The sequence below is a fragment of the Aquarana catesbeiana genome, linkage group LG04 (assembly GCF_042186555.1).
Source record: "Aquarana catesbeiana isolate 2022-GZ linkage group LG04, ASM4218655v1, whole genome shotgun sequence".
NCBI classification, from domain to species: domain Eukaryota; kingdom Metazoa; phylum Chordata; class Amphibia; order Anura; family Ranidae; genus Aquarana; species Aquarana catesbeiana.
Genome location: NC_133327.1, coordinates 583,966,066 through 583,992,942, shown reverse-complemented (window position 1 = coordinate 583,992,942; position 26,877 = coordinate 583,966,066). Strand labels below are relative to the sequence as shown.

The 26,877-nt window shown below is 41.8% G+C and overlaps 1 protein-coding gene across 1 annotated transcript in view; it reads right to left on the bottom strand.

The window, feature by feature from the left end:
• The window catches only part of PNPT1 (polyribonucleotide nucleotidyltransferase 1), a 96,084-nt gene that overhangs the window by 19,537 nt on the left and 49,670 nt on the right, over positions 1-26,877 (bottom strand). Inside the window, 8 exon segments of the mRNA XM_073628122.1 lie at positions 8,051-8,075; positions 8,077-8,115; positions 8,192-8,263; positions 9,898-10,004; positions 15,052-15,105; positions 20,262-20,351; positions 22,372-22,435; positions 23,716-23,752. Coding sequence (XP_073484223.1) covers positions 8,051-8,075; positions 8,077-8,115; positions 8,192-8,263; positions 9,898-10,004; positions 15,052-15,105; positions 20,262-20,351; positions 22,372-22,435; positions 23,716-23,752 — 488 coding nt within the window.

Here is a 26,877-nt window from a genome sequence, read left to right as displayed (position 1 = left end):
TCTCCTGTGCCATGTCCCCAGTGTCTGACCATCTCCTGTAGCATGTCCCCAGTGTCTGACCATCTCCTGTAGCATGTCCCCAGTGTCTGACCATCTCCTGTAGCATGTCCCCAGTGTCTGACCATCTCCTGTAGCATGTCCCCAGTGTCTGACCATCTCCTGTAGCATGTCCGCAGTCTGTGACCATCTCCTGTAGCATGTCCGCAGTCTGTGACCATCTCCTGTAGCATGTCCGCAGTCTGTGACCATCTCCTGTAGCATGTCCGCAGTCTCTGATCATCTCCTGTAGCATGTCCCCAGTGTCTGACCATCTCCTGTAGCATGTCCCCAGTGTCTGACCATCTCCTGTAGCATGTCCCCAGTGTCTGACCATCTCCTGTAGCATGTCCGCAGTCTGTGACCATCTCCTGTAGCATGTCCGCAGTCTGTGACCATCTCCTGTAGCATGTCCGCAGTCTGTGACCATCTCCTGTAGCATGTCCGCAGTCTGTGACCATCTCCTGTAGCATGTCCGCAGTCTCTGATCATCTCCTGTAGCATGTCCGCAGTCTCTGATCATCTCCTGTAGCATGTCCGCAGTCTCTGATCATCTCCTGTAGCATGTCTGTCTGCAGTCTCTGATCATCTCCTGTAGCATGTCTGTCTGCAGTCTCTGATCATCTCCTGTAGCATGTCCGCAGTCTCTGATCATCTCCTGTAGCATGTCCGCAGTCTCTGATCATCTCCTTTAGTATTTAGGAAGAGAGCCTGGAGCTCCTCTGCTGTCTCTTTTTTTCTTAAGAACAGATAGAATAAAAAAAATGGAGTTCTCCTGACTACTTTAATTTTTTTTGATGAAAACCATGAGCACCTGTGGACTTGCGCTGTAATCGTGATGCATCGCGGAATCGAATCGTTGACTTGATAATCGTAATCGAATCGTGAGGCCAGTGAAGATGCGCACCCCTAATATATATATATATATATATATATATATATATATATATATATATATATATATATATATATATATATATATATATATATATATATATATATATATATATATATACACACACATACACACATATACATCTATATCTATATTTTCAAGCGCTTCTAAACACAAAAGCGGGAAAACGGACGTTTTACTAGCTGGGTGGGTTACTAGCTGTCAAGTTAAATCGTTCAGGAGAGGTTGTAAAAACGTTCCGTGTACATTAAGCCTAAGAATACAAATAAGCTTTCAATGGTAAGCTCGAGGCTAAAGTAAGGCTGGGTTCACACTGGTGCGAAACGACAGCCATCCTACTTTGGATCCGAATTTGCCCTGCGACATGAAGCCGGCATGTGTCCGACTTTCAATGAACGGGGATCCGACTTGGATCCCTGCCAATGCCCGGCACTGTGTTTGGTATGAATCTTTAGGGGGAACTCTGCGCCAAATTTTAAATAAAAAAACGGCATGGGTTCCCCCTCCAAGCGCATACCGGGCCCTTGGGTCTGGTATGGACCTTAAGGGGAACCCCCTACGCCGAAAAAACGGCATGGGGGTCCCCCCAAATCCATACCAGACCCTTATCCGAGCACGCAGCCCGGCCGGACAGAAATGGGGGTGGGGACGAGCGAGCGCGCCCCCCCTCCTGAACCGTACCAGGCCGCATGCCCTCAACATGGGGGGGTAGGTGCCTTGGGGGAGGGGGGCGCGCTGCGGGCCCCCCCCCCCAAAGCACCTTGTCCCCATGTTGATGAGGACAAGGGCCTCTTCCCGACAACCCTGTCCGTTGGTTGTCGGGGTCTGCGGGTGGAGGGCTTATCGGAATCCGGGAGCCCCCTTTAATAAGGGGGCCCCCAGATCCCGGCCCCCCACCCTATGTGAATGGTACCCCTACCCATTCACCTAGGGAAAAGTGTCAATAAAAAAAAAAAACAAAAAAAAAAAACAAACACAGTACACAGGTTTTAAGATGAATTTATTAGGCAGCTCCGGGATCTTCTTCCGACTTCGGGGGGGGGGGGTCTTCTTCCAACTTCTCCCGGTGTTCCGCCTCTTCTCCCGGGCCCCTCCGCTATCTTCTTCCAGCTCTTTTGCCAGTGGGGGGCCCGGTCTGCTGCCGCTGTCTTGTCGCCGCTTCTTCTCTTCATCTCTTCTTCCGATGTTGACACGACGCTCTCTCCGGCTGGAATGCTGTGTGCGAGCTGCGGAGCCATTTATATAGGCGGTGACCCCGCACCCTTGTGACGTCACGGTCCCAGCATGCGCAGGGACTCTGGGGTCATATGACCCCAGAGTCCCTGCGCATGCTGGGACCGTGACGTCACAAGGGTGCGGGGGTCACCGCCTATATAAATGGCTCCGCAGCTCGCACACAGCATTCCAGCCGGAGAGAGCGTCGTGTCAACATCGGAAGAAGAGATGAAGAGAAGAAGCGGCGAGACAGCGGCGACAAGACAGCGGCAGCAGACCGGGGCCCCCCGCTGGCAAAAGAGCTGGAAGAAGATAGCGGAGGGGCCCGGGAGAAGAGGCGGAACACTGGGAGAAGTAGGAAGAAGACCCCCCCCACCCCCGAAGTCGGAAGAAGATCCCGGAGCTGCCAAATAAATTAATCTTAAAACCTGTGTATTGTGTTTTTTTATTATTGACACTTTTCCTAGGTGAATGGGTAGGGGTACGATACTCATTCACATAGGGTGGGGGGCCGGGATCTGGGGGCTCCCTTATTAAAGGGGGCTCCTGGATTCCGATAAGCCCTCCGCCCGCTGACCCCGACAACAAACGGCCAGGGTTGTCGGGAAGAGGCCCTTGTCCTCATCAACATGGGGACAAGGTGCTTTGGGGTGGGAGGGGCCCGCAGCGCGCCCCCCCTCCCCCAAGGCACCAACCCCCCATGTTGAGGGCATGTGGCCTGGTACAGTTCAGGGGGGGGGGGGGGGGGGGGGGGGGGTGCGCCGCTCGTCCCCACCCCCATTCCTGTCCGGCCAAGCAGCGTGCTCGGATAAGGGTCTGGTATGGATTTGGGGGGGGACCCCCACGCTATTTTTTCGGCGTAGGGGTTTCCCCTTTAGGTCCATACCAGACCCAAGGGCCTGGTATGCTCTTGGAGGGGAAACCATGCCGTTTTTTTATTTAAAATTTGGCGCGGAGTTCCCTCTCAAGATCATATGAGCACAAGTCGCGTGCCGAAGTCAGATCATGCGAGACGGCGATCCGACTTTGATCCGACTTCAATGAAAGTCAATAGGCTGAAGTAGGATCAAAGTCGGACCAAAGTAGTACAGGGAGCATTTCTAAAGTCGGAACGACTTGTGTCGGACCAGTTAGGACGGCTCCCATAGGGAAACAAATTTCACACGTCATGCGACATGAGCTCCCAATGTCGGAGCGTTTGTCGGACCAGTGTGAACCCAGCCTAAAAGAGAGTTTTCCCCACACCAGTGTGGATCCAAACCAGGTGTAAAGTTTTTTTAATGATTCTCTCCAGGAGTAAAGAGCCCCCAGGTGCTGGCTAATGCTGAATCATGCTGAGAGTAGATGAGAAAATCCGGACAGCCGCACACCAGGAAGATATTATCCCAAAAAATTTATTGTAAAATCAGGATCATACCATATACAGGACACCGTGGCAAAAAAAATACAGGCAATCAGCTTACGCGTTTCGCACTTGTGCTTACTCATAGCTAACAATAGTGAGAATGAGACCACATATATACTTTCTATCGTAAATCATGTGACTATGCAATAATGCTGGGATCCGGACCAGCTAAGGATCCGGCTATGAGGGGTGTGAAACACCTGTCAATGAATGATAGATGATGGGATTGAAAATCCTTGTGGATACAAAGTATATAAGTGTAAGCAACGGAAAAAAGAAAAAAATATAAATTTAACATGAAGACAGTGAAATTCACATTAAAAAAAGTTGATGAAAAGTGAAATTGGGTAAAAAAAAAAAAAAAAAAGTGAAAAAGTGAGTGAAGGTGAAAAATTAAGTGTCAAAAAACTAATAAAGATGTATATATATGTATATATGCCCAAATGTGAGGACAAAAATTGTGTATATTAAAAAGTTAATTACATAAAACAAAAAGTGAAATTCCCGTGTGAGCAAGGGATATCACTCTAATATAACTTCAATGCTATATAAAATGAATGTAGAACAAAGAGAAAAAATGTGAAGTATGGATCACATCGACACATTATGTATAACTCTTGCGTATTTCCCCTTCCTCATATCATGACACTTTTATACATCCAGATAATTATCTCCATACTTCACCTTTTTTTCTCTTTGTTCTACATTCATTTTATATAGCATTGAAGTTATATTAGAGTGATATCCCTTGCTCACACGGGAATTTCACTTTTTGTTTTATGTAATTAACTTTTAATATACACAATTTTTGTCCTCACATTTGGGCATATATACATATATATATATACACATCTTTATTAGTTTGACACTTAATTTTTCACCTTCACTTACCTTTTTACTCTTTTTTTTTTTTTTACCCAATTTCACTTTTCATCAACTTTTTTAATGTCAATTTCACTGTCTTTTCATGTTAAATTTATTTTTTTTTATTTTTTCCGTTGCTTACACTTATATACTTTGTATCCACAGGGATTTTCAATCCCATCATCTATCATTCATTGACAGGTGTTCACACCCCTCATAGCCGGATCCCAGCATTATTGCATAGTCACATGATTTACGATAGAAAGTATATATGTCGTCTCATTCTCATTATTGTTAGCTATGAGTAAGCACTTAGCATAAGTGCGAAACGCGTTAGAAGATTGCCTGTATTTTTTTGCCACGGTGTCCTGTATATGGAATGATCCTGATTTCACAATACATTTTTTTGGATAATATCTTCCTGATGTGCGGCTGTCCGGATTTTCTCCTCTACTCTCAGTTGAGACTAAAGTGGTTGTATAGGCTAAAGGTTTTTTTAATCTTAATGAATTCTCTGCATTAAAGCAAAAAACCTTTAGGTGCAGCTTCCCCCGCCTCCCTAAATACTTACATTAGCCCGATCCTAGTCCAGTGCTGTTCTCTCTCCCTCCTCGCTGGACTCAGTGGGAGCAGCAGGAGCCATTAGCTTCTTCTGCTCTCATTTAAATCCAGTGATGAGAGAGTGGGGGACAGGGCCAAGCCACACAGTGTGTGTCAATAAATGCACACAGTACGGCTCGGGATCGAGCCTTCACAACCCCCCCCCCCACCCCCTAACAAGCAAGGCAGGAGGAGCCGGCGGGTGCGAGCATCCCCATCAGAACACACTAGCTCAGCAGGGGAGATCGCTGTACTAACATCAGATTGTTGGTACAGCGGCTCCGACCTGAGCTGTCAGGTATTTTTTCATTCAACCCAGCGCTAGTAGTGTGTATGGGGCAAAATGCATCAGGGTGCATCCTAATCATTTATTCACCTGGGCAAGTCGGGAGTAGCAGCAAATCTTAACTCTTTACAGGCAAGTAGAATTGCTCCGATGGCAGCTGATGCTCTCCTCTGACACTCCCTGGATGTGGACAAACCCAGTGTGTCCTCATATACAAAGCAGGACCAGTGGTCCTGCATTGTATGTGATAAGGCTGGAGAAGAAGTCTTGGGGACTGGTCATGTTGAATTGCGGAATCCTGAATGAGCCTGAAGTAAATTATTTCACCTTATTCCAATCTCCCTAGAGAAAATGAGCACTAGACCCTTGTAGTAGAGAGGAGGCACCAGTGCAAGAGCAATCTTTTCCCAGTCCATACTTCAGCTTTAGAGAACCATACAAACTGCCTAGTCTCTCTTCTAGCCTTCTAATTTTGGGCAAGCAAAATAGTGGTTATACAGCCTAAACAGTCACCAACTCCAATATCTGTGTGCCATTCAATATACATGGGTATATGGTGTCAACAGCAAATAATAAGTCTTTAAAAATTGTAAAAAATAAAATTAAGATTTGAGTCAAATTTTTTTTTTTTTTTTTGGCGTCTACTTAGGGGGTTATTTACGAAAGGCAAATTCACTTTGCACTACAAGTGGAAAGTGCACTTGGAAGTGCAGTCGCTGTAGATCTGAGGGGAAGATCTGAAATGAGGGGAAGCTCTGACAATTTTATTATCCAATCATATGCAAGCTAAAATGCTGTTTTTTATTTTCCTTGCATGTCCCCCTCGGATCTACAGCGACTGCAATTCCAAGTGCACTTTCAGTGCAATTTCAAGTGCACTTTGCACTTGTAGTGCAAAGTGAATTTGCCTTTAGTAAATAACCCCCTTAGTGTTGCATATAATATATAAGAGACAGAAAAGCACAATAAATCTCAATTGAGATGAACACAAAAGGATAGGCATCACATAAGAGGGGGTCATAGTAAACAATGTACAACAGATCTCAACATACCATACCATAGCCTTAAAATAGAACTAGAGTTCTGCTGTAGCAAACAACGAGCATGCAGGCTTTTTATTACATGCACTGTCTCTTCTGCAATAAAATGAATCTACCTTTTTGCTAATGGTCTTCTCTGCGATGTAAACTGAGCATGCAGATAATCAGCTATAAAGCCAAAGCATTAGGGGTCAATATTCAAAGTAGGCACTTCTGAGTTGGATGTCATGAAGGATTCCAACCACAGGTTCCAAATTTTAAAGGAATTTTCTGAGGCAGGCCTTGCCATCATATATATTTTTTTGTGCTTGGGTTAATGGCTTGCTGCATTAATCATATGACAAACTTGTGGTAAAGTTGGGGGGATTGGAATTCTTCAAATTGAGCAATATGAAATTTCTCGTTTGCAAGAATAACCACCAACACATAATGCGTTCATGAACCAGTGGGACAAAGTCATTGAGGATCCATTCGTGTGAAGATTAGTAGAATTTGATCAGGACATCTTGTTACAAAAGTGTAAACTTTCTATCTGAAAAGCAGCAGCACCCAGATTTAAACAGGTTTTAAAGGCTGAAGGTTTTTTTGACCTTCATGCATTCTATGTATGAAGGTAAAAAACCTTCTGTGTGCTGCTTCCACCACAGCACCCCCCTAATACTCACCTGAGCCCCCGTCCGATCCAGTGGTGTGCAGGAGAGATTCGGCTGTCCCAGGACTCCCTCTCCACACTTGCTGAGACAGCAGCAGTTGCCATTGGCTCCCACTGCTGTCAATCACAACCAGTGACCCAATGAGGGAGAGAGAGGCGAGACGGGGCCTCTATGTGTTTTATGGACGCAGAAAGCCAGGCTCAAGAGCGAGCACTTGCTTACTGGGCACCTAAACCAATTTTCAGCTTTCAGCGTTGTCACACTTTGAATGACAATTGCGCGGTCATACAACACTGTACCCAAATGAAAATTTTTTATCATTTTTTTTTTTTATCATTTTTTCCCTGAGCACTGAGGGGCACTGAGAGACGGCACTGGTAGGTGACACTGATAAGCAGCACTACTAGGTGGTACTGAGGCGGCATTGACTGGCACCACTGTTGGGCATTGATAGTTGGCACCGATTGGTGGCACCAATATAAACTAGTGGGCACTGATATGCACTGTGTGGGCACTGGCGGGCAGTACTGATTGGCACAGATGAGGCGGCTGTGCCTCTACCTCTTCGGGACCAATGTCCCTTACACAGAAGCCGGTGATCGGCTTTTTTTTCTACTCACGCTGAAAAAGTAAAAAAAAAAAAAAAACACGATTAACGATCCTGTGTTTACATCATGTGATCAGCTGTCATTGGCTGACAGCTGATCACGTGGTAAGGGGCCGGGATCAGCCCCTTACTCCGATCTGTGATCACCCGAGTCTCATTGACTGGGTGAGCACAGTGCGGCCGCGAGCGCCCTGCAGGGGGCACGCAAAGGGGGAGGATGTCTATTGACGGCCTCCTGGCAATGTAGGTCTGCGCTGTAGCCATCATTTGGCTATAGCGTGGACGGGAACAGGTTAAAGTAAAACAATTGTGGAAAAAACATTGAGGCAACACCTGCCAACCTCTCCTAAAAACGAACTGCCTGAAAAAAAGTGTAACTTAAGAAAGTGGAATTAATTGAATAAATTAAAAAGCATACAACCACTTACCACTTGCCTGTTGGATAGCTTCCATCCACAATCTTTAAAGGTAACCCTGGGATTTTAATGTCTGCCTAAAGAAAAATTCACTTATTTACTAAATATTAGTGAAAGATCCAAGCTGTGGTAAGGAATCTATTATATACTAACCTGTAAGGCTGTTATACCCTTGCTGGTGCCAGCCATTTTAAAATCCATATCACCATTGTAATCTTCAATACCCTAAAAAACAAAAAACAAAAAACAATATTTTATATATATATATATATATATATATATATATATATATATATATATATATATATATATATATACACACATACATACATATATATATATAAAAATTTAATTATCAGTAATCAGTGTTATCCGAGGAAACATTATCACCATGTTAAAGCCACCCTGTTTGTTTACCATAAAGCTTTTTTTTTTTTTTTTTTTTAAATCCAAGAACAAAAAAATGAAATATTTTCAGCTTACTAGTCCTTAGAATTGGTGGCCGCATTCATTTTCCAGGCTACATACATTTTTTTTTTTTTTTTTTTTTTACACACACACACACACACACACACACACACACACACACACACACACACACACACTTACCAAAAGTATTGGGACGTCTGCCTCTACACGCATTATTGAGTTGGCCCACCCTTTGCAGTTGTAACAGCTTCAACTCTTCTGGGAAGGCTGTCCACAAGGTTTAGGAGTGTGTCTATGGGAATGTTTGACTATTCTTCCAGAAGCGCATTTGTGAGGTCAGGCACTGATTTTGGAGGAGAAGGTTTGAGCTTGCAGTCTCCGCTCTAATTCATCCCAAATGTGTTCTATCGGGTTGAGATCAGGACTCTGTGCAGGCCAGTCGAGTGCCTCCACTCCAAGGTCATTATGGACCTTGCTTAGTGCACTGGTCCAAATCATTTGGTGGAGGAGGGATTATGGTGTGGGGTTGTTTTTCAGGGAGTTGGGCTTGGCCCCCGAGTTTCAGTGAAGGGAACTCTAAAAGGTGTCAGCATACCAAGACATTTTGGATAATTTCATGCGCCCAACTTTGTGGAGATGTCAACAGTTTGGAGATGGCCCCTTGCTGATCCAACAAGACTGCACACCAGTGCACAAACAAGGTCCATAAAGACATGGATGAGTGAGTTTGGGGTGGAGGAACTTGACTGGCCTGTATAGTCCTGACCTCAACCCGATAGAACACCTTTGGGATGAATTAGAGCGGAGACTGCAAGCCAGACCTTCTTGTCCTCATCAGTACCTCATAAATGCGCTTCTGGAAGAATGGTCAAACATTCCCATAGACACACACCTAAACATTGTGGACAGCCTTCCCAGAAGAGTTGAAGCTGTTATAGCTGCAAAGGGTGGACCAACCCAATATTGAACCCTACGGACTAGGACGCCATTAAAGTTCATGTGCGTGTAAAGGCAGGTGTCCCAATACTTATGGTAATATAGTGTATATATTTCTGCTTTCTATAGCATTTTTCTTACCAATCGCATGGATGAGAGAGAGAGAGAATATATATATATTTTATATAAAAAAAATAAAAAAATAAACACACATCTGTTCGATTGGTAAGAAAAATGCTATAGAAAGCAGGATTCAATTTGTATGACACTAAGGTTAACTAATACTTCAACAAATAAGAGGAAGCTAGTGAAAATAGGTCAGCCTATCGAGTCAAAAGCAGTGGGAGTAAATATCAGGAAGTGTTAAATAAGCATTCACACAGCTTATAGATTCACACTAGTAGTCTCTGGTCAGATTCCCTTTTGTGGCACAAAGGTACAAAATTTATAGAGTTCATGTCAGAGATATCTTTGGTACAAGAAAAACTATTAACCAGTATATCTGTAAGTATTCGATAATCTTCGATTTCTCGACTGTCTGCACTATATTTCGTAACTAATCCAACTGCAACACCAGCAACGGGAGCAGAAATTGGTACACCTAAAAAAATCAGAAAAGGATTAGTCAACAGTTTTACTCGCATTGTATAAACATATAGACCCTAGACTTCATGTACATGGGCAATGAGCATCAACCCTGCAGTTGATATCCACTATAACTGTTATGGTTTAAAGAAAAAAAAACGTTTTACACATAATAAAAAAATAAAAAATAAATAAAAAAAACAAAACCACATCTATTTGGGGTTCATTTATATTGGTTTGCACACTAAAATGAGCCCCATCAGCACAGGAGCTGGTTTCTGTATTGAATGGAAGGTGAGGGAGGGTGCTTTGCACTGCGACCCACCTTAAGGAAGCACTGAAGAAAAAATAAAATATATAAATAAAATATGGTGTCCCCACTACACTGGCATCACTATTAGTTTTCTTTATGAAAACCCTTTCATTGCCAAGCCCTGCGTTCCACTTTTAAACTCAGGTGGCCAGACCATTTTTGCAATTTTCTTTACATTTTTATCTATATTTTTTATTTTTATATGTAATTTCCCTTACAGCTTTCAGAGTTTGTTGATGAACCCCTAAACTTTACATTTTCTGAAAGCATAGGATCCACACTGGGATGCAAAAATGTTCCATGTATCCCCATGCAGGCAGTCCAGTTGATGTCATTTGGGATGCAGTGGCTGCAGGGACACTGGAGTGACCATGAGCTTATAGCAGAAGGGGGAATGCCAGCATCGTAAAACTTACTAAGCTGGCCAGCTGGGAGCGGTTCTGTGTCGCCGTAGGTTTTATGTCACTGGCAATGAAAAGGTTAAAACTCCTATAGCCTCCACTAATCACAGCAGGCAGGAAGTGGGGTGTCATATTACTTTTTTTTTTTTTTTTTTTTTAACTTGAGCTATTGAACTCAATAAATAGTATCAGATAGTATCAAGGGGGCAGCTGCAGTGCCTGCTGTAATAGGAGATGGAAAATAGCTAATCAGTTATAAATTGTAGGCTTCTCCAATTTTCGTCCGCTGAAGGACAAAGGAAGTCTTTTTTTTTTTTTTTTTTTTTTTTTTTTTTTTAAGGTTTAAGAAGACTTAAAAAATGGACTGGACACAGGCATGAAAATAGAGTCGAACTGAGGGGTAGTAAACATCACAAAGCCCTACCGAAAACAGAACTGATGACTGCTCGCAGCTCAAAGAGCCACATAATCTGGCATCAGATGAGGCAGAAACATCTGTCTAGTAGAACTTATTACAATGACCTGGGCCAGTGTAGAGCAATAAAGATCACCATAATGCCATTCATTTCAATCCTGTGGAGCAGGAAAGGAAGAAGTTTCAGCAATAGGAAAGGCAAAGGACCACTGGTTTCCAAAAGTGGATTCCTGCACCTGGGTACAAACCTATGCAGTTTGCCACCACAGGTCCAGGAATACCAAAGAGTCTAAAGACCACTTTCCTTGGTATAGACGCTGCAGGCTAAGGAAATCTGGCTTCCAACTGTCTATGCCTCCAAAGTACACAGCTGACAAGGCTGAACAAAGTACTGCCCAAGGCAGATCAGCTCTACGCCTTTTTGCTGCAATGATTGATGTGCACCACCGTTGTGACATGGTCTGACCTAATCTGAATTGGATGGCCTCCCTATAGGTTGGTTCAATGTCAAATTGTTTTGACTGTCCCTTTAACATTGTAGCTTCGTTTGTAGCTCCAAGAAGTTTATTGTGAGACAAGATTCCTTCATGACCAATCCCCTGCATGAAAAAGATGCCCAGGAATCCTCCCTAGCCTATCATGAGCTTCCCCCACAAGAACGGAAGAAAGGACTCCCCCCCCGACCTCAGAGCTGGATTTCGCAGCCACCAGGACAGGTATAGCCTTGTCCATGGCATGAACTGAATCAGCCTGTTCAGAGGGCAGGATGGATTTGGCTCACTTTAACAAAACATTGCGTTTCAGGGGTCTGGAGTGAAATAAGGCAAAAGGGAATTGCCTCGAAGACTACCATCAGCCCTAAAAAAAACAAATGCAATAGCGAGCCGAATGGCTTTTGGATTAAAGGGTTCTAATTGGAAACTGGAGATTCTGAAGTTTCTCCTGTGGAAGAAACACTAACCCAAATTGTATCTGGGACCAGACCAAAATTTCTAAAGCAACAAGTCCGTTCCAGTGATTTCTGAAGGTTCAAGATCCACCTAAACCAATGAAACATCTAGACAGTCAGATACAATGTACATTGCCCAACAGAAGACTTTGCTGCATTAGGGGCCCAACACAACCCAAGGCTGGAAACAGCAATGGTAGATGCAAAAGGGTTGGCCAAAACGGTCCTCTAACTTGAGATCAGAAGAAGATTGCAACGTCTCAGGGATAAATTCATTTGACAAAGACTTGAGCGACTCAGAATCAGGGTCTCTGCAGCCACTGGTTCAGATATTACTAAGGCTTAAAGTCCTTAAGGACCACAGTAAAAAACTCAGCCAGGAGGGCAATAGGCAGACTGCATGCTGGTAGTAGGAGGGGTTATCCTGGGCTGGCCTTCAGTTTGTTTGCCAGTTTCAAATCTTCCTGAGGGCAGCAGTATAACCCAAAAGTTTAAGGCTTCCTGTGTCCCCTGTACATGAAGGAGAAAGAAACCTTTTTTTGGCTTTAGGTTTTATTTGGTGTTAGAATGTCTAATCCTTTGTACCACAGAAATGAGATGGAAGTTGCCCACAATGCTCAAAATCAGTGGACGAGTTCAGGTGGGATTATCTCAAACCCTCATACTCTGGTGTAAGGGCATAAGTGAAAACCTGCTGCAGCTTAACGATAACTTAAAGGAAAACTGCATGGAGATTAGTATCGGGGGTGCCATGTCTGATCTTCTTCTGAAAATATTAGCTTTTTCTGCTGCCTCACACTTTGTGGCTCTCTAAGACAGTTGACCTCACCATACATGCAAGTTAGTGGATATTTTCCCAAGTCAGTGCCTCAAAGTACTAAAGCAGTCTGATCATCCTAAAAACCAGAAATCTATAATTTAATTAAAGGGGATAATGGCAGATCCCACCCTGCCATGGGTGTAGAATAATGTTTCAGCTATAATCACAGGGCACATTCCGGGAGTGGAAAAATGTCAGGTGGACAGGATAGGCCACTACACTAAGATGTATTCTGGTAGATCTGTCGTCACTGGAGGGCTCTGAATGTGGACCTTCAGCAATAAGGTTCAGTATGAAGCTGGACATTTTTGTGGCTAGAATGAGAGCTCCACCAGCATTGACAGCAGAACGCCTTGTTCTGTTTATCCGAAACATCTGAAATATCTGTCCCCCCCCCCCCCCCCAAGTTCTACGGTAGTGACCTTCTCTTTTCTTTGAAATGGTTACCATTAGTAAATATGAACTACCTTGCTACCTCTGGCTATGGATACCTATAGCCTATATCTTATGTTGTATTACATTATTATTATTGCGTCTCAGTCACAATTAGTACATACACCACAACTATCTATAGACAATAGGACTTTTATCGAGGTCACAGCACCAAGGTAAAATATAAGAAAATTTATTGCATGAAAAAATACATATATTATAAATCACGTATATCATTATACATGTATATCAACAGTGAAAAAACATCAAATGGCTTTCAAAAACCTTTAAGTTTGAAAAAGACCCGACATAAACATGACAACTGAGCTGATGCTGTCCATCAATCAAGATGGTCTGTGCTAAAATTCTCTACATGTTTCCAGAGATAAAAACTCGCTTCCTCAGGAGAAGCACACAGGGATATAGAATTATGAAAACTGTCCAAAAGCCTTCATGTAGATAAAATAAATATAATTAACTTATAATTAAAATCCAAAACCAAAACGGTTTCCACGCAATAAATTTTTGTATATTTTACCTTGCTGTTGTAACTCGATAAAAAGTCCCATGGGCTATAGATAGTTGTGGTGTATGTTGTATTACATGTGTTTCAATGTGCTTCTTAAAGTGTCACTAAACCCACATCATAAAAAGCCATCAATAAATTATGTATTACACGCTGTTCATACTCGCTCACTGTGGGATTTGTTTCGGTATTCTGCAAAAAACCCGATTGATCCTGTGGCTCTCCATCTCCACCTTCTGTTCATGTCCCCAACTCAGCTAGGGATTTTGCAGCTGTGGTGGCAACTCTGCACATGCTCAGTTTTCAGTGAGTTTCTATGCTGTGCATTTCCTAATGATCACATCTGAGCAGCCCCTAGAGTCACACACGTGGGCGTATACACCGTGGTAAATGACAGGCCACTCCCTCCCTCCCTCCTTCTCCATGCCCACTAACCAGATAAACACAATGGGGTCAGGATATTACATGTAGATTAATGGAGGCTTCACCTCCCTCTTATTCTAAGACAAAGGCTGGAGGGGCGTGATAGCCTGTGACTGGCAGATATCCACCCACACCATGGTATTGGCAAAAAATAATAAAAAGGTTTGATTTCAAATATATATTTGTATGACAATTTAAAACAGTTTGATATCCCAAAGGCGGTTTAATTTATTTTTTTAGTTTTATTTTGAACATGTGACCAGCACAGGACTATAAACTCCTCCTGCTCATGTTTCCCTGCAGACAGGCTGGGAAAGAGCTGGGTCATGTGACAGCTGTATATCAATTAGGAAAAAGATACTTAGATGGGTTTTTTTTATTATTAAATTACAGTGCAGTCCATATACAGAAATAGAAGGGACAATGTAAATTAAAGTGTAACTTTAAATAAAAGTCTGTTTGAAAGAAACCACTTCTAGTATTACCTATTGAAAGGCCACGAAGGGCAGAAAAGAAATGTCTATGACCACTGTGTGCAAAATCCTTTGGGAGAAGTGAAGTAACCAGCATGTCCTCATCTCTCATCTAAAGCAACATTACATTTACAAACCATGTAGTAGGTGATACCAAGTAGATGAACCCCCCTCCCCTATGAAGCAGTAGCTGTACTATGCCTCCTGAACCAAATCGCTGAATAGAAGTCAATTCTTGAACCGATTTTAAAGCCATTAAAAATATCTGAGACAGATATGTGAAACATGTAAACATATAAACATGTAATTACCTGCATCCAATAAAGCCAAAGAGCCGCCGCATGCAGAAGCCATAGAGGAGGAGCCTGATGTGAATAAAATACATTTAAATAGGTCTATTTAACCATAATGAAGGTAGAAATAAATACATAAATAGAAGCATTATAGAAATTAAGAATGTTAAAAAGTTTATTTTAACCACTTGCCCTCCGAAAGATTTAAACCCCCCCCCCCCCCCCCCCCTTTCCTGACCAGGTCATTTTTTTGCGATACAGCATTGCATTACTTTAACTGACACTTGTACCCAAATAAAAACTATGCCCCCCCCCCCCCCCCAAATAGAGCTTTCTTTGCACACTGTAAGCATCGGGCAGTGTGCATTAGAAGCTGCAGCGTCTCATTCCCTGGCTGGAGGACATCAAGTATCATCTAGCTGTTTACTCCCCAGTCTAAAGCCGGCCATACACGACTCAATTTTTTTTGTTTGGCAAATTTAATGAGCATGAAACCTCCTGAAGTTCAGCTTAATAGTCTATGGAGTTACCTGTCTCCCCTGTCCCTAAACAGCCCCCTCATCAGGCAGCTGTGTGCATCACTGCCACCATCACCAGCGAGAACGAGCGGCAGTATCCCGCTCTCCATTATTACAAATGGAGCCTTTCTTCTGTGCTAAAATAACAGCACTCATCTCTCCGATGATCCTGCTGCCAGAGATGAGTGCTGTCGATCAATCAGACCTCATTAAAGTGGTTGAAATAAAAAGTAAACAAAGCCTATCCTCATAGTGTGTACCAGTTTTCTCAATAGCATCTAGTGTGCATCCTAGCCGAACTCTTCTTCCTCTGCAATTGGCATGTGTCACTTCTGGCAGTCTTCTCTAAAGCTGGCCATAGACGGTTCGATTCTCAGCCAGTTCAATTAATCAACTTGGGAACAACTAGCAAGATGGAATTTTTTATGCGATTATTGCCAGCGGCTTTAGTCTTTAGCAATAATCACCATGTTCTGCCCCCCCCCCTCCCGCCGGGAGAACACAATAGCTCTGCGGGTGGAGGGGGGGGGATTCCCCCATCAACACAATCAGGACCAGGAAAGAAAATTGCATAATCTACGACTGGCTTAACACCATGCATTTCAAGGTGATGTCCCAATCCCCCTCTAGCACAGTCAAATCTCACCTCCTTGCAACCAAAGGCAACAGTACTGCAACAGGTTGCAGTTTTCAATACAACACTGAGACTATTCATGGGATTATAACAAAAGATAGAATCCTCAACCTTTGAGAAATAGTTTGGCAAGACTTTAGGCTGTGCTGATGGAACAAAAGCAGGTAAGAATCAGAAAAAAAAATAAAAAGCTATAATTCTTCCAGAGTACTGATATAGCAGACGTGCAGGGATTATTTTTCCCATCTAAACTATGGTTTAGTTTTAAAAGAGAAGTATGGCTTTATGGAAATAAATTATATATATATATATATAAATATTATGTAAAAAATTTACACACACATACACAGTGGGGACAGAAATCATTCAGACCCCCTTAAATTCACTCTTTGTTATATTGCAGCCATTTGCTAAAATCATTTAGGCCTCTTTCTCACGGGGCGGATCAGTGATGATCCGGCCTGTGAACATCCGCTGGCTCAGCGGGGATCGCTCCGCCGATCCCCGCTGAGCAGGAAGATGACAGGTGCATCGCTGCACACTGTGCAGCGACGGACCTGTCAGAGCGCCGATCTCCCCTATGGGGGGATCGGATGACGACGGACCGTAGTGTCCGTTGTCACCCGATCCGATCCGAATACGGATGGAAAAGTAGGTTTTTCCTCCGTTACACTTTTCGGATCGGAGCGGGGTCGGATGTCAGCGGACATGTCACCGCTGACATCCGACGCTCCATAGGGATGAATGTATGTCCGTTTTTCATCCGAAAACGGAAGGATGAAAAACGGACATACGGATCGTCCATGTGAAAGAGGCCTAAAGTTCATTTTTTTCCTCATTAATGTACACACAGCACCCCATATTGACAAAAAAAAACAAACAAAAAAAAAAACACAGAATTGTTGACATTTTTGCAGATTTATTAAAAAAAGAAACACTGAAATATCACATGGTCCTAAGTATTCAGACCCTTTGCTGTGACACTCATATATTTAACGCAGGTGCTGTCCATTTCTTCTGATCATTCTTGAGATGGTTCTACACCTTCATTTGAGTCCAGCTGTGTTTGATTATACTGATTGGACTTGATTAGGAAAGCCACACACACCTGTCTTTATAAGACCTTACAGCTCACAGTGCATGTCAGAGCAAATGAGAATCATGAGGTCAAAAGGAACTGCTTGAAGAGCTCAGAGACAGAATTGTGGCAAGGCACAGATCTGGCCAAGGTTACAAAAAAATTTCTACTGCACTTAAGGTTCCTAAGAGCACAGTGGCCTCCATAATCCTTAAATGGAAGATGTTTGGGACGACCAGAACCCTTCCTAGAGCTGGCTGTCCGGCCAAACTGAGCTATCGGGGGAGAAGAGCCTTGGTGAGAGAGGTAAAGAAGAACCCAAAGATCACTGTGGCTGAGCTCCAGAGATGCAATCGGGAGATGGGAGAAAGTTTTAGAGAGTTAACCATCACTGCAGCCTTCCACCAGTCGGGGCTTTATGGCAGAGTGGCCCGACGGAAGCCTCTCCTCAGTGCAAGACACATGAAAGCCCGCATGGAGTTTGCTAAAAAAAAAACACCTGAAGGACTCCAAGATGGTGAGAAATAAGATTCTCTGGTCTGATGAGACCAAGATAGAACTTTTTGGCCTTAATTCTAAGTGGTGTGTGTGTGGAGAAAACCAGGCACTGCTCATCAACTGTCCAATACAGTCCCAACAGTGAAGCATGGTGGTGGCAGCATCATGCTGTGGGGGTGTTTTTCAGCTGCAGGGACAGGACGACTGGTTGCAATCGAGGGAAAGATGAATGCAGCCAAGTACAGGGATATCCTGGACGAAAACCTTCTCCAGAGTGCTCAGGACCTCAGACTGGGCCGAAGGTTTACCTTCCAACAAGACAATGACCCCAAGCACACAGCTAAAATAACGAAGCAGTAGCTTCACAACAACTCCGTGACTGTTCTTGAATGGTCCAGCCAGAGTCCTGACTTAAACCCAATTGAGCATCTCTGGAGAGACCTAAAAATGGCTGTCCACCAACGTTTACCATCCAACCTGACAGAACTGGAGAGGATCTGCAAGGAGGAATGGCAGAGGATCCCCGAATCCGGGTGTGAGAAACTTGTTGCATCTTTCCCAAAAAGACTCATGGCTGTATTAGGTCAAAAAGCTGCTTCTATTAAATACTGAGCAAAGGGTCTGAATACTTAGAACCATGTCAACAATTCTGTGTTTTTCTGTCAATATGGGGTGCTGTGTGTACATTAATGAGGAAAAAAAATGAACTTAAATGATTTTAGCAAATGGCTGCAATATAACACACATTGAAAAATTTAAGGGGGTCTGAATACTTTCCGTCCCTACTGTATAAAATTATATATATATATATATATATATATATATATATATATATATATATATATATATATATATATATATATATATATATATATATATATATACATATACACACACACACATATACAACCCCTGGCAAAAATTATGGAATCACCAGTCCCTGAGGATATTGCTTTAAGTGTTCTGTCTTGACGCTTTGATGTCTTCCTTGGTCTACCAGTATGCTTGCCTTTAACCACCTTCCCATGTTGTTTGTATGTGGTCCTTGTTTTAGACACAGCCGACTGTGAACAACCAACATCTTGTGCAACACTGCGTGATGATTTACCCTCTTTACCTACATACTAACAAGCAGATTTAATCTGATCCAGGTGTTAGTGTTTGTAATGAAAATTTACAGGGTGATTCCATAATTTTTTCCTCAGAATTGAGTGATTCCATAATTTATTCCCTGTGCTTGTTCTATAAATCTAACTGTTTCTGGCCACCACAATTATTTTTCTTGATTTCTTTTAGTGTTTCTTAAAGCCAGAAAGTTGCCATTTGAAATGCCTTTAGTTTTTGGCCATGTCTGTGATCTGCTTTTTTTCTACAACAATAAACAACTGAAGGAACATCCTCAGGGACTGGTGATTCCATAATTTTTGCCAGGGGTTGTATATACACACACATTTTTTTTTTTTTTTTTTAAAGAAGGGGGGGAAAGAATTGAGCAGTGGTTGTGTCAGGGGAGAGGGGCGAGTATTTTTCAGCACAGGCATATCGCCAAAAGGTGATAATGGAGAAATTATTATACAGTGTTAAAGCTCTTTTCCAGCTTTTTGTGAAGTTTAAATAGTTTGTTTGGACCAAGCTGATCCAAACAACTATTTACTTCACTAACAGATGCAGCGGGTGTGTGTGTGGGTGTGTGTGTGTGTGTGTGTATAAGAATTTCTCCATTATTACCTTTTGGTGATATGCCTGTGCAGAAATCTACCTGCCCAGTTTCACGACACAGCCACTGCTAAATTCTTTCACCCTTCTATATATATATAAAAAAAAAAAAAAAATATTATAATATTAAAATTATATCTATATATACTTAATTAATATTGGTACTTACATAGCGCCGTCAATTTACACAATGCTTTTACACACATACATATACATATATATATATATATATATATACACACACATATATATACACACACATATATATATATATATATATATATATATATATATATATATATATATATATATATATATATATATATATATATATATATATATATATATATATATATATATATATATATATATATATATAATTCACATCAATCCCTACCCTCAAGGAGATTACAATCTAAGGTCCCTAACTCACATTCATACATACTAGGGCCAGACAGGATCCAATTAACCTCCCAGCATGTCTTTGGAGTGTGGGAGGAAAACTGAGTACCCGGAGGAAGCCCACGCAGGCACAGGGAGAACATGCAAACTCCAGGCAGGTGGTGTCATGGTTGGGATTCGAACCAGCGAGCCTTTTTACTGCTAGGCGAAGGTAGTTTTTAATATCTTCCAGCATACCATAAATCCCGCTATGATCTGTATATACTGAAGGATTAAAACTCCCACTATGACCTCTGTCTATTTCACCATTGATCTTCATCACAGTGTCTGCTGCTCTCTCTGCCCAGAATAAATGTTTCCTGGTCCTTTTTATGTCACTTACCATTTGACTCCAATACTTCAGAAGTCACTCTTATTGTGAAGGGAAAATCCTTTGGAATAACTGGTCTTAGAGCTTTTTCTGCGAGAGCACCTATGAACAAAAAAACAGTAAGAAATTCTGTTATTTTTGTTTAGCTACATATAAATGCTGAACTCTATGATCAATCCAAGGGAGAAGCAAAGCAGCAGCTTTTTACGACAAATAGTCAGTCAGTAGAAAGATATATATATATTTATTCTTCTTTTAGCAGCTATGCTTTTCGATAGAAGTGACCCTGTGCTGACAAGTTACTTTAAAGTGTTACTAAACCCACAACAGTAACATCAGTCTGTATATGCAGTAAAACATGCTTGTTATACTCACTGTGGAACCTAAGGGGTTAATCTCTGCATTGTGTAAAAAGCTGTTTGATCCTGTCTTCTCCGATCCTCCCCTCCTTCCACTGTCCCCAATCCATCTCCCGATAACACAGACTTGGGCCACGGGTTGAGCACCCTTGTTACAGGAGCCCCTGAGGATGCATTGTCATGTGAATCTCGAAGGGTAGGATTTCAGAGCCAGAACGTCGCGCTGCCACAGCGGCCATGTTTTATGCGAGTCTAGCGGCATGATATATTGTTTTTATGCTATTTTACCTGTTCATTGTATGTCCTTTTAATAAATGTTACACTATAAGGCAAATCTTTTGATTATGGCGTTTGGGGACATCTGAATGGAGCCCTACCCTGTGAAGTGAGATATTAGGAGAGGAAATCCTTGCATTGAAACCTGTGGATATCCCTGTTTTCACCTTTGATGCTTCTTATGATCTTCTGTTTGAGAGAAGGACAAAAGGAGAGGATTCATCATACTCCGCATGAGTGGCATTATCAAAGCGTGTTTGCTGCACTTAATTATGTAGCCACAATTTCTGGTGAGCCTTCGATCCTTATGGTGGTCGGACACCTTCTTTTGCACTGAGTGGGAGCATTGGACTTTTTTTTTATCCAACACAGAAGGACCCTTACGTTTATGTAACTCACCTTTATTAATCATCACAGTGCTGCATATTTTATGTTTATCTCCCCTGTTACGGTTAGTGGAAGGTAGACATGTGCCCACAACGCCACATTCTACACTGCAGTGGGCCTGCTCATCCTATGCATGGTGGTTATTGGCTCTCCAGCTTTTGAAAGTTGGAATTTGCATGTCAGTATAGAGAAAATGCTATTATGTTGTGGTGTCTTCATTTCTGATTTAAACGTCTTTCCTTCAGAACCAGTGTAATTTAAAACATGTAAATCAAAAAAAAAAATTGTAATATATTGCAGCCTAGTAGTCCTAAGACAATGTGGCTGTCTAGGTTTTCTTTTTTTTCAAGCTTTATTACATCATTTTCTTCTGGTAGTCCTGAAAATAACACCCTTCCTGTCCCTGGGTGGCTATGCTCACTCCCCCACTGAATCTATAGGGGGAGACATGATTGTCACCCAGTCTGGACGATGCCAGCAGAAGCTGGAGGAGGAAAAGGTCAGTGTATTAAACATCACATACAATGCACTTTTGCAATTGGCATATTAGGGGTTATTAGGCGGCTTTCGCACTGATCTGAAAGTGCAGTTCACCTACGGCTTTCCTGCAGGTCAGCTGCTCTGAGCCATAGGCTTCTATTATATCTTGCGGGTTTGGTGTGCTTTCTGAAAGTGCTCCACAAGATGTAGTAGAAGTCTATGGTTCTGTGCAGCTAACCCGTAGGAAAGCTGCAGGTGTTCAGCGTATGAGTGTGAAAGCACAGTAAGGGCTGACCGGTTACCATATCACTTAAGTGGCCCTTGCTCTTCAAAAGGTTGAACATCCGTGAACTGTGAAAATTTCAAAGTCACATTTGCTAGGCTCTGGGGCACATTGTAAGCATTTTTGTGTCTGCATTTAATCGACATTTTACCTGTTCATTGTATGTCCTTTTAATAAATGTTACACTATAAGGCAAAGATTCCAAAAGTAACTGTCAGGGTGGAGAAATCCATAATTTATATAATACACACACACTATATATATATATATATATATATATATATATATATATATATATATATATATATATATATATATATATATATATAAATCTTACCATGGCCCAGCTCTCTCCTATTCATCCCCACCTTGCCAATCTCGTTTGTTGCATAAGGTGGAAACTGAAATACAAACAATTTATGTTACCAAACTGAGATATGGACAATACAAAATACACTTTATCAAACTGACAGGAATGCCATTTTTTGAATCGCAAAACCTAAAGCCAAGACCACTGACCAAGAAAGGATAAATGGGCTTATTTAATATTATATAAAAGTGTAGTGAATGTGTGAAGAGTGTGGTATCTAATGATAGCTGGTCAAATTCCAGAATTCATATATTGAAAGATTAAATCTAACTGATGGGTTAACACTCTGCATAGAAAGGTAATGCGCTCATTTAATATGCGATGTGCAATAACCAAGCTTAGAGTAGTCATATCAGTTAAAGTAGTTGTAAACCTTTGCAATGAAAAATGAACAAAGCATATCCTTCTATAGTGTGTACTAGCCTCAATCCAAAGCACTAAATGTGCTTCCTATCTGCATTAGTCATTACAGACAGGTTAAGCCAAAGCTACAAAATCCCAGGGGACAACTCTGGACCCCTCTCCCAGCACACACAAGGTGACTGACATGCTCAGCCACGCAGGATTTCATAGGTGACTGTGTAAAGAGAGACGTGTCCATTCCCACCTCTCAGATTACACTCAGCTCCCTGCTGTGCAGTGTGGGACATTGGATCCCAACCCCTTGCCTTCTGGAGCGAAGAAATGTTGTGTAAAAAGTGGGCTTGAGGAGGCGGTAGAGAGGAGAGGGCTGCAGAAAAACAGGCACAACCTAAGAGGATTTGTTTAATCTCTGTGCATCACCTGTGGCTAGTCACATATAGAGATAGATAGATAGATAGATAGATAGATAGATAGATAGATAGATAGATAGATAGATAGATAGATAGATAGATAGATAGATAGATAGATAGATTTGATAGGTTGATGCAATGGGGATTTCATTTAAAAACAATCCTTTGGCAGTCAAATTATGTCACACCCAAATCATCATCAACTTTAAAAGTGGAACTTCCGCTTATCCAATTCCCCCCCCACCAGTGCCACATTTGGCACTTTTCAGGGGGGGGGGAGCAGGTACCGGTTTTTGACAGGCCCTCCCAATCAACCTCCCTGCCCTGCTGTCGGGCCAGTAAGAGCTCAGCGTGCTTTGCGCATGCGCAGTGGCCCCCTTACCAGCAATGGTGGTGGCAGCAACATCGACTGCGACTCCAGGACAGGCAAGTGTCCTAATATTAAAAGTCAGCAGCTAAAGTATGTGTAGCTAATGACTTAATTTTTGGAGGGGGGCAGAACTCCGCTTTAACAAGTCAGACCATCTTACAAGCTTACCTCATAATGAAGCATAAAGTTCTTATCTTTCAAACCACTGGAGAAGATATAAATGGAATATATTAGATGGAAAATGCAATGGAAAACTATTTGCATCATTTCATTTCACTACAACATTTTTCCAAGACACGTATGATTCAAGCCAATTATAAGACAGAAACGTGTTTCCTTTTCAAAGATAACATGAAATACACGCATTTTCTACAGCTTGTGAACACCCACTCACCCCATTTCAAACAATTACAGAACAAGCTCACATTTATCCGTTTAAAAAAACAACAGAAGCCGCCAGTTTAAATGTCAAGTGTATGAGTCGTTCTTATTGAGATTTGTCATCAGTTATCCTCGGGCTTTGTGCTGGTAACCATATTTTAATCTGAAGAGAATCTCCAGCCAAGAGGTAAAAATACTGGATACTGAAGAACGTTTAACTGGTGGTAGATGTTTAATTCTGGAAACACAAGATCTAGGGCACAATATTAAACTCTTTAGGGAGAAAGTACACATATGCATAGTCTTTAATTTGAAACAAAAGGCAAAACAATGTTTTTGTCATTTTGGACAGTGTAAGGCATTTTTTGTCTTTTTTTTTTTCGCTGAACCATTTGGTTGAGGAAAAAAAAAAAAAAAGGGGTACCGATTCCCCCATCCACACATTCGAGGTGGATTGGGGAATCCACCTCGGCATAATAAAACAAGTGTTGCCAGCGGCACTGTGCGTTCTGGGAAAAACTCAACAGCCTGGTCATACACAAATTAACTTGCGTACAACCAGCCAGCCCATACATGGATCGAAATTTGTATGGTTCCTGCTAAACCAGCAGAATTTGGATGGGTTTTTTTTTTCTTTTTTTTGCTCTTTGAGTCCCTTTGGGAAGATTTCCCTTCACACCCCAACCCAAAATTTGGGATTTCTTTCAATTTCACTCTCGGTCTAATTTGTTTCTTAGAGATCTAGATTAGGACTTAGCAGTAACCAAGGAAAGGTTACTGTTCTACTTTGTTGCAGCACAGGGGGGTGAACCGGCTCTAAAATTAGGGCGGGTTGCAACTTCAGTATATGCACACACATTGAAGTGAAAAAAAAATGCAACACAAACAAGAAAACTAGATTTTTGGTCAGTTCTATTTTTTAACAATTTCCACATTTCAAATTTTAGTCAACTACCATTTATAAGCATGAGCCTTCTAGTATGAAAGAATTGCCTGCATGCTTGTTGGCAGCCTTTGTGTAACTAAACAACTAAGGCTGGTTATAGATTATTTGTTTTTCTTTCAATCAGCCAGCAGAGTGATCAAAAAAATAAAAAACATAATACATAAAATAATAATAATAAATAATAATAATAATAATAATAAATAATAAAAATAAATAAAAAACAGGGTCCACCAACCATGCAAGTAAAGTGAATGAAGGAATCCTCCCCACTGTGCTATTGTATTCTGACAGTGAGGAAGTATCCGCTGTCAGAATACACTGAACAGTGTTGCAGTCAATTGTCTGCAGCCCGCTGATCAAGAAAACATTTCCCAACAGTCTCGTTCGACAGAAGTTGATCTTTAAAACAACTTTTGTTGAGCAGATACAGCCAAAGATATATCAAAATTCGGCCGTTCACTGCTGAACCGGCCAAATTTTGATCCATCTATGGCCAGCTTAAAGCTGGATACACACTATACAATTTTCTTTCGTTTTTTTCCTATAGATTTACCAAAACCATATAATATATGAGATCAAACACTTTCAATTCGTATGCAATCAGGCAGGCCCTTGCACTACATAGTTGAAGGTAAATCTAAAGGAAATCGAACAACAAAAGTTGTATATAGTGTGTATCTAGCTTAAGGCTCCTTTGTATGCCAGGGGGAGGGGTCCCTCACTTATTCAGCAGTCTTTAACAAAAGCTACAAAAAGAGTTGCTAAAGCCACAGAGAAGTCTGATCTGCGATTAAATAACATGTAAAAAAGGTTTTTTTATAAAGGAGTTCCAGCAGTTTTTGTGTTTATTAAAAGTCAGCAGCTACAAAAAAGTGTAGCTGCTGACTTTTAATACACACACACACACACACACACACACTCACCTGTCCCACGGTCCAGTGATGTGGTCACCCAAACACTCGGTTCTTGTTCTCTCCTTGGCGCCAACATTACAAGTGAGGGCACCCGGCTGTGACAGCTTGCAGCTTCATTATTTACATTTTCATTACCAGCATGGACCGCAAACAGGAAATATGTCATCAAAATGGGACGCGTTTCTGAACTACGGATTGGTTCCTTCTTCAAGCCAATGACAACAGGTTTGTAGAAGCTGAGCTTCTTATAGTCTATGGGCGGAGCTGTGGGTGGGGCTATGGGTGATAAGGGAAAAAAAAAAAAACACAATGCTGCAGCATCCCAGGAAGTAGTGTGATCCATGGGCATAGAGCTGCACAGTAAACATAAAGACAGAGCGGGATGCAGCCCGCACACGAAAAACGGCAAGACAAATACAGCAAGTATATATAAGGAAAGGAACTTGAAATCAATGAAAAAATATATATAACATGGAACAAAAACGGTCAAACCGTACATTGCTCCTCAGTAGCAGATGCAACCAAAAATGAATAGTTTAAAAAGATGATCACTGGATCAATATATGGGGATAACAAACAGAATAAAGTACATAGGTATACATGCGTGTGCATGCACGCACGCACGCACAAGAAACAACCACAGACGCAAAAAAAAACACAAAAAAACGCATAGATGCAAAAAAAACGCATAGATAGAAGATAGAAGAAAACAAAATGCATAGATGCAAAAACAAAACAAAAAACGCATGGATGCAAGGGGAAAAAAAAAACAAACAAAAAAAAAAAAAAACGTCCATTGGATGAATCATTATGCGCACACGCATACACACACACACATCCTATAGGAAAAACAGAATACAACTGGCCAATGGAGGACATACCTAAGGGGAAGCATTGCCCTCTGCTGCTTCAGGCCGAGCATCTTCTTCCTGCCCTAATAAGCCCAAATTTGCCTATAGAAAGGCCCCCAATATTAAAAGTAAGGTGGCACCTAGTAAACTTAAGGGTAAGCCATTACCCCCAGGTTATTCCCTTCTAACCTTTCTAGCCATCTCGGGCATGTACCAATGCCGCAAGCCGCTATGTAAG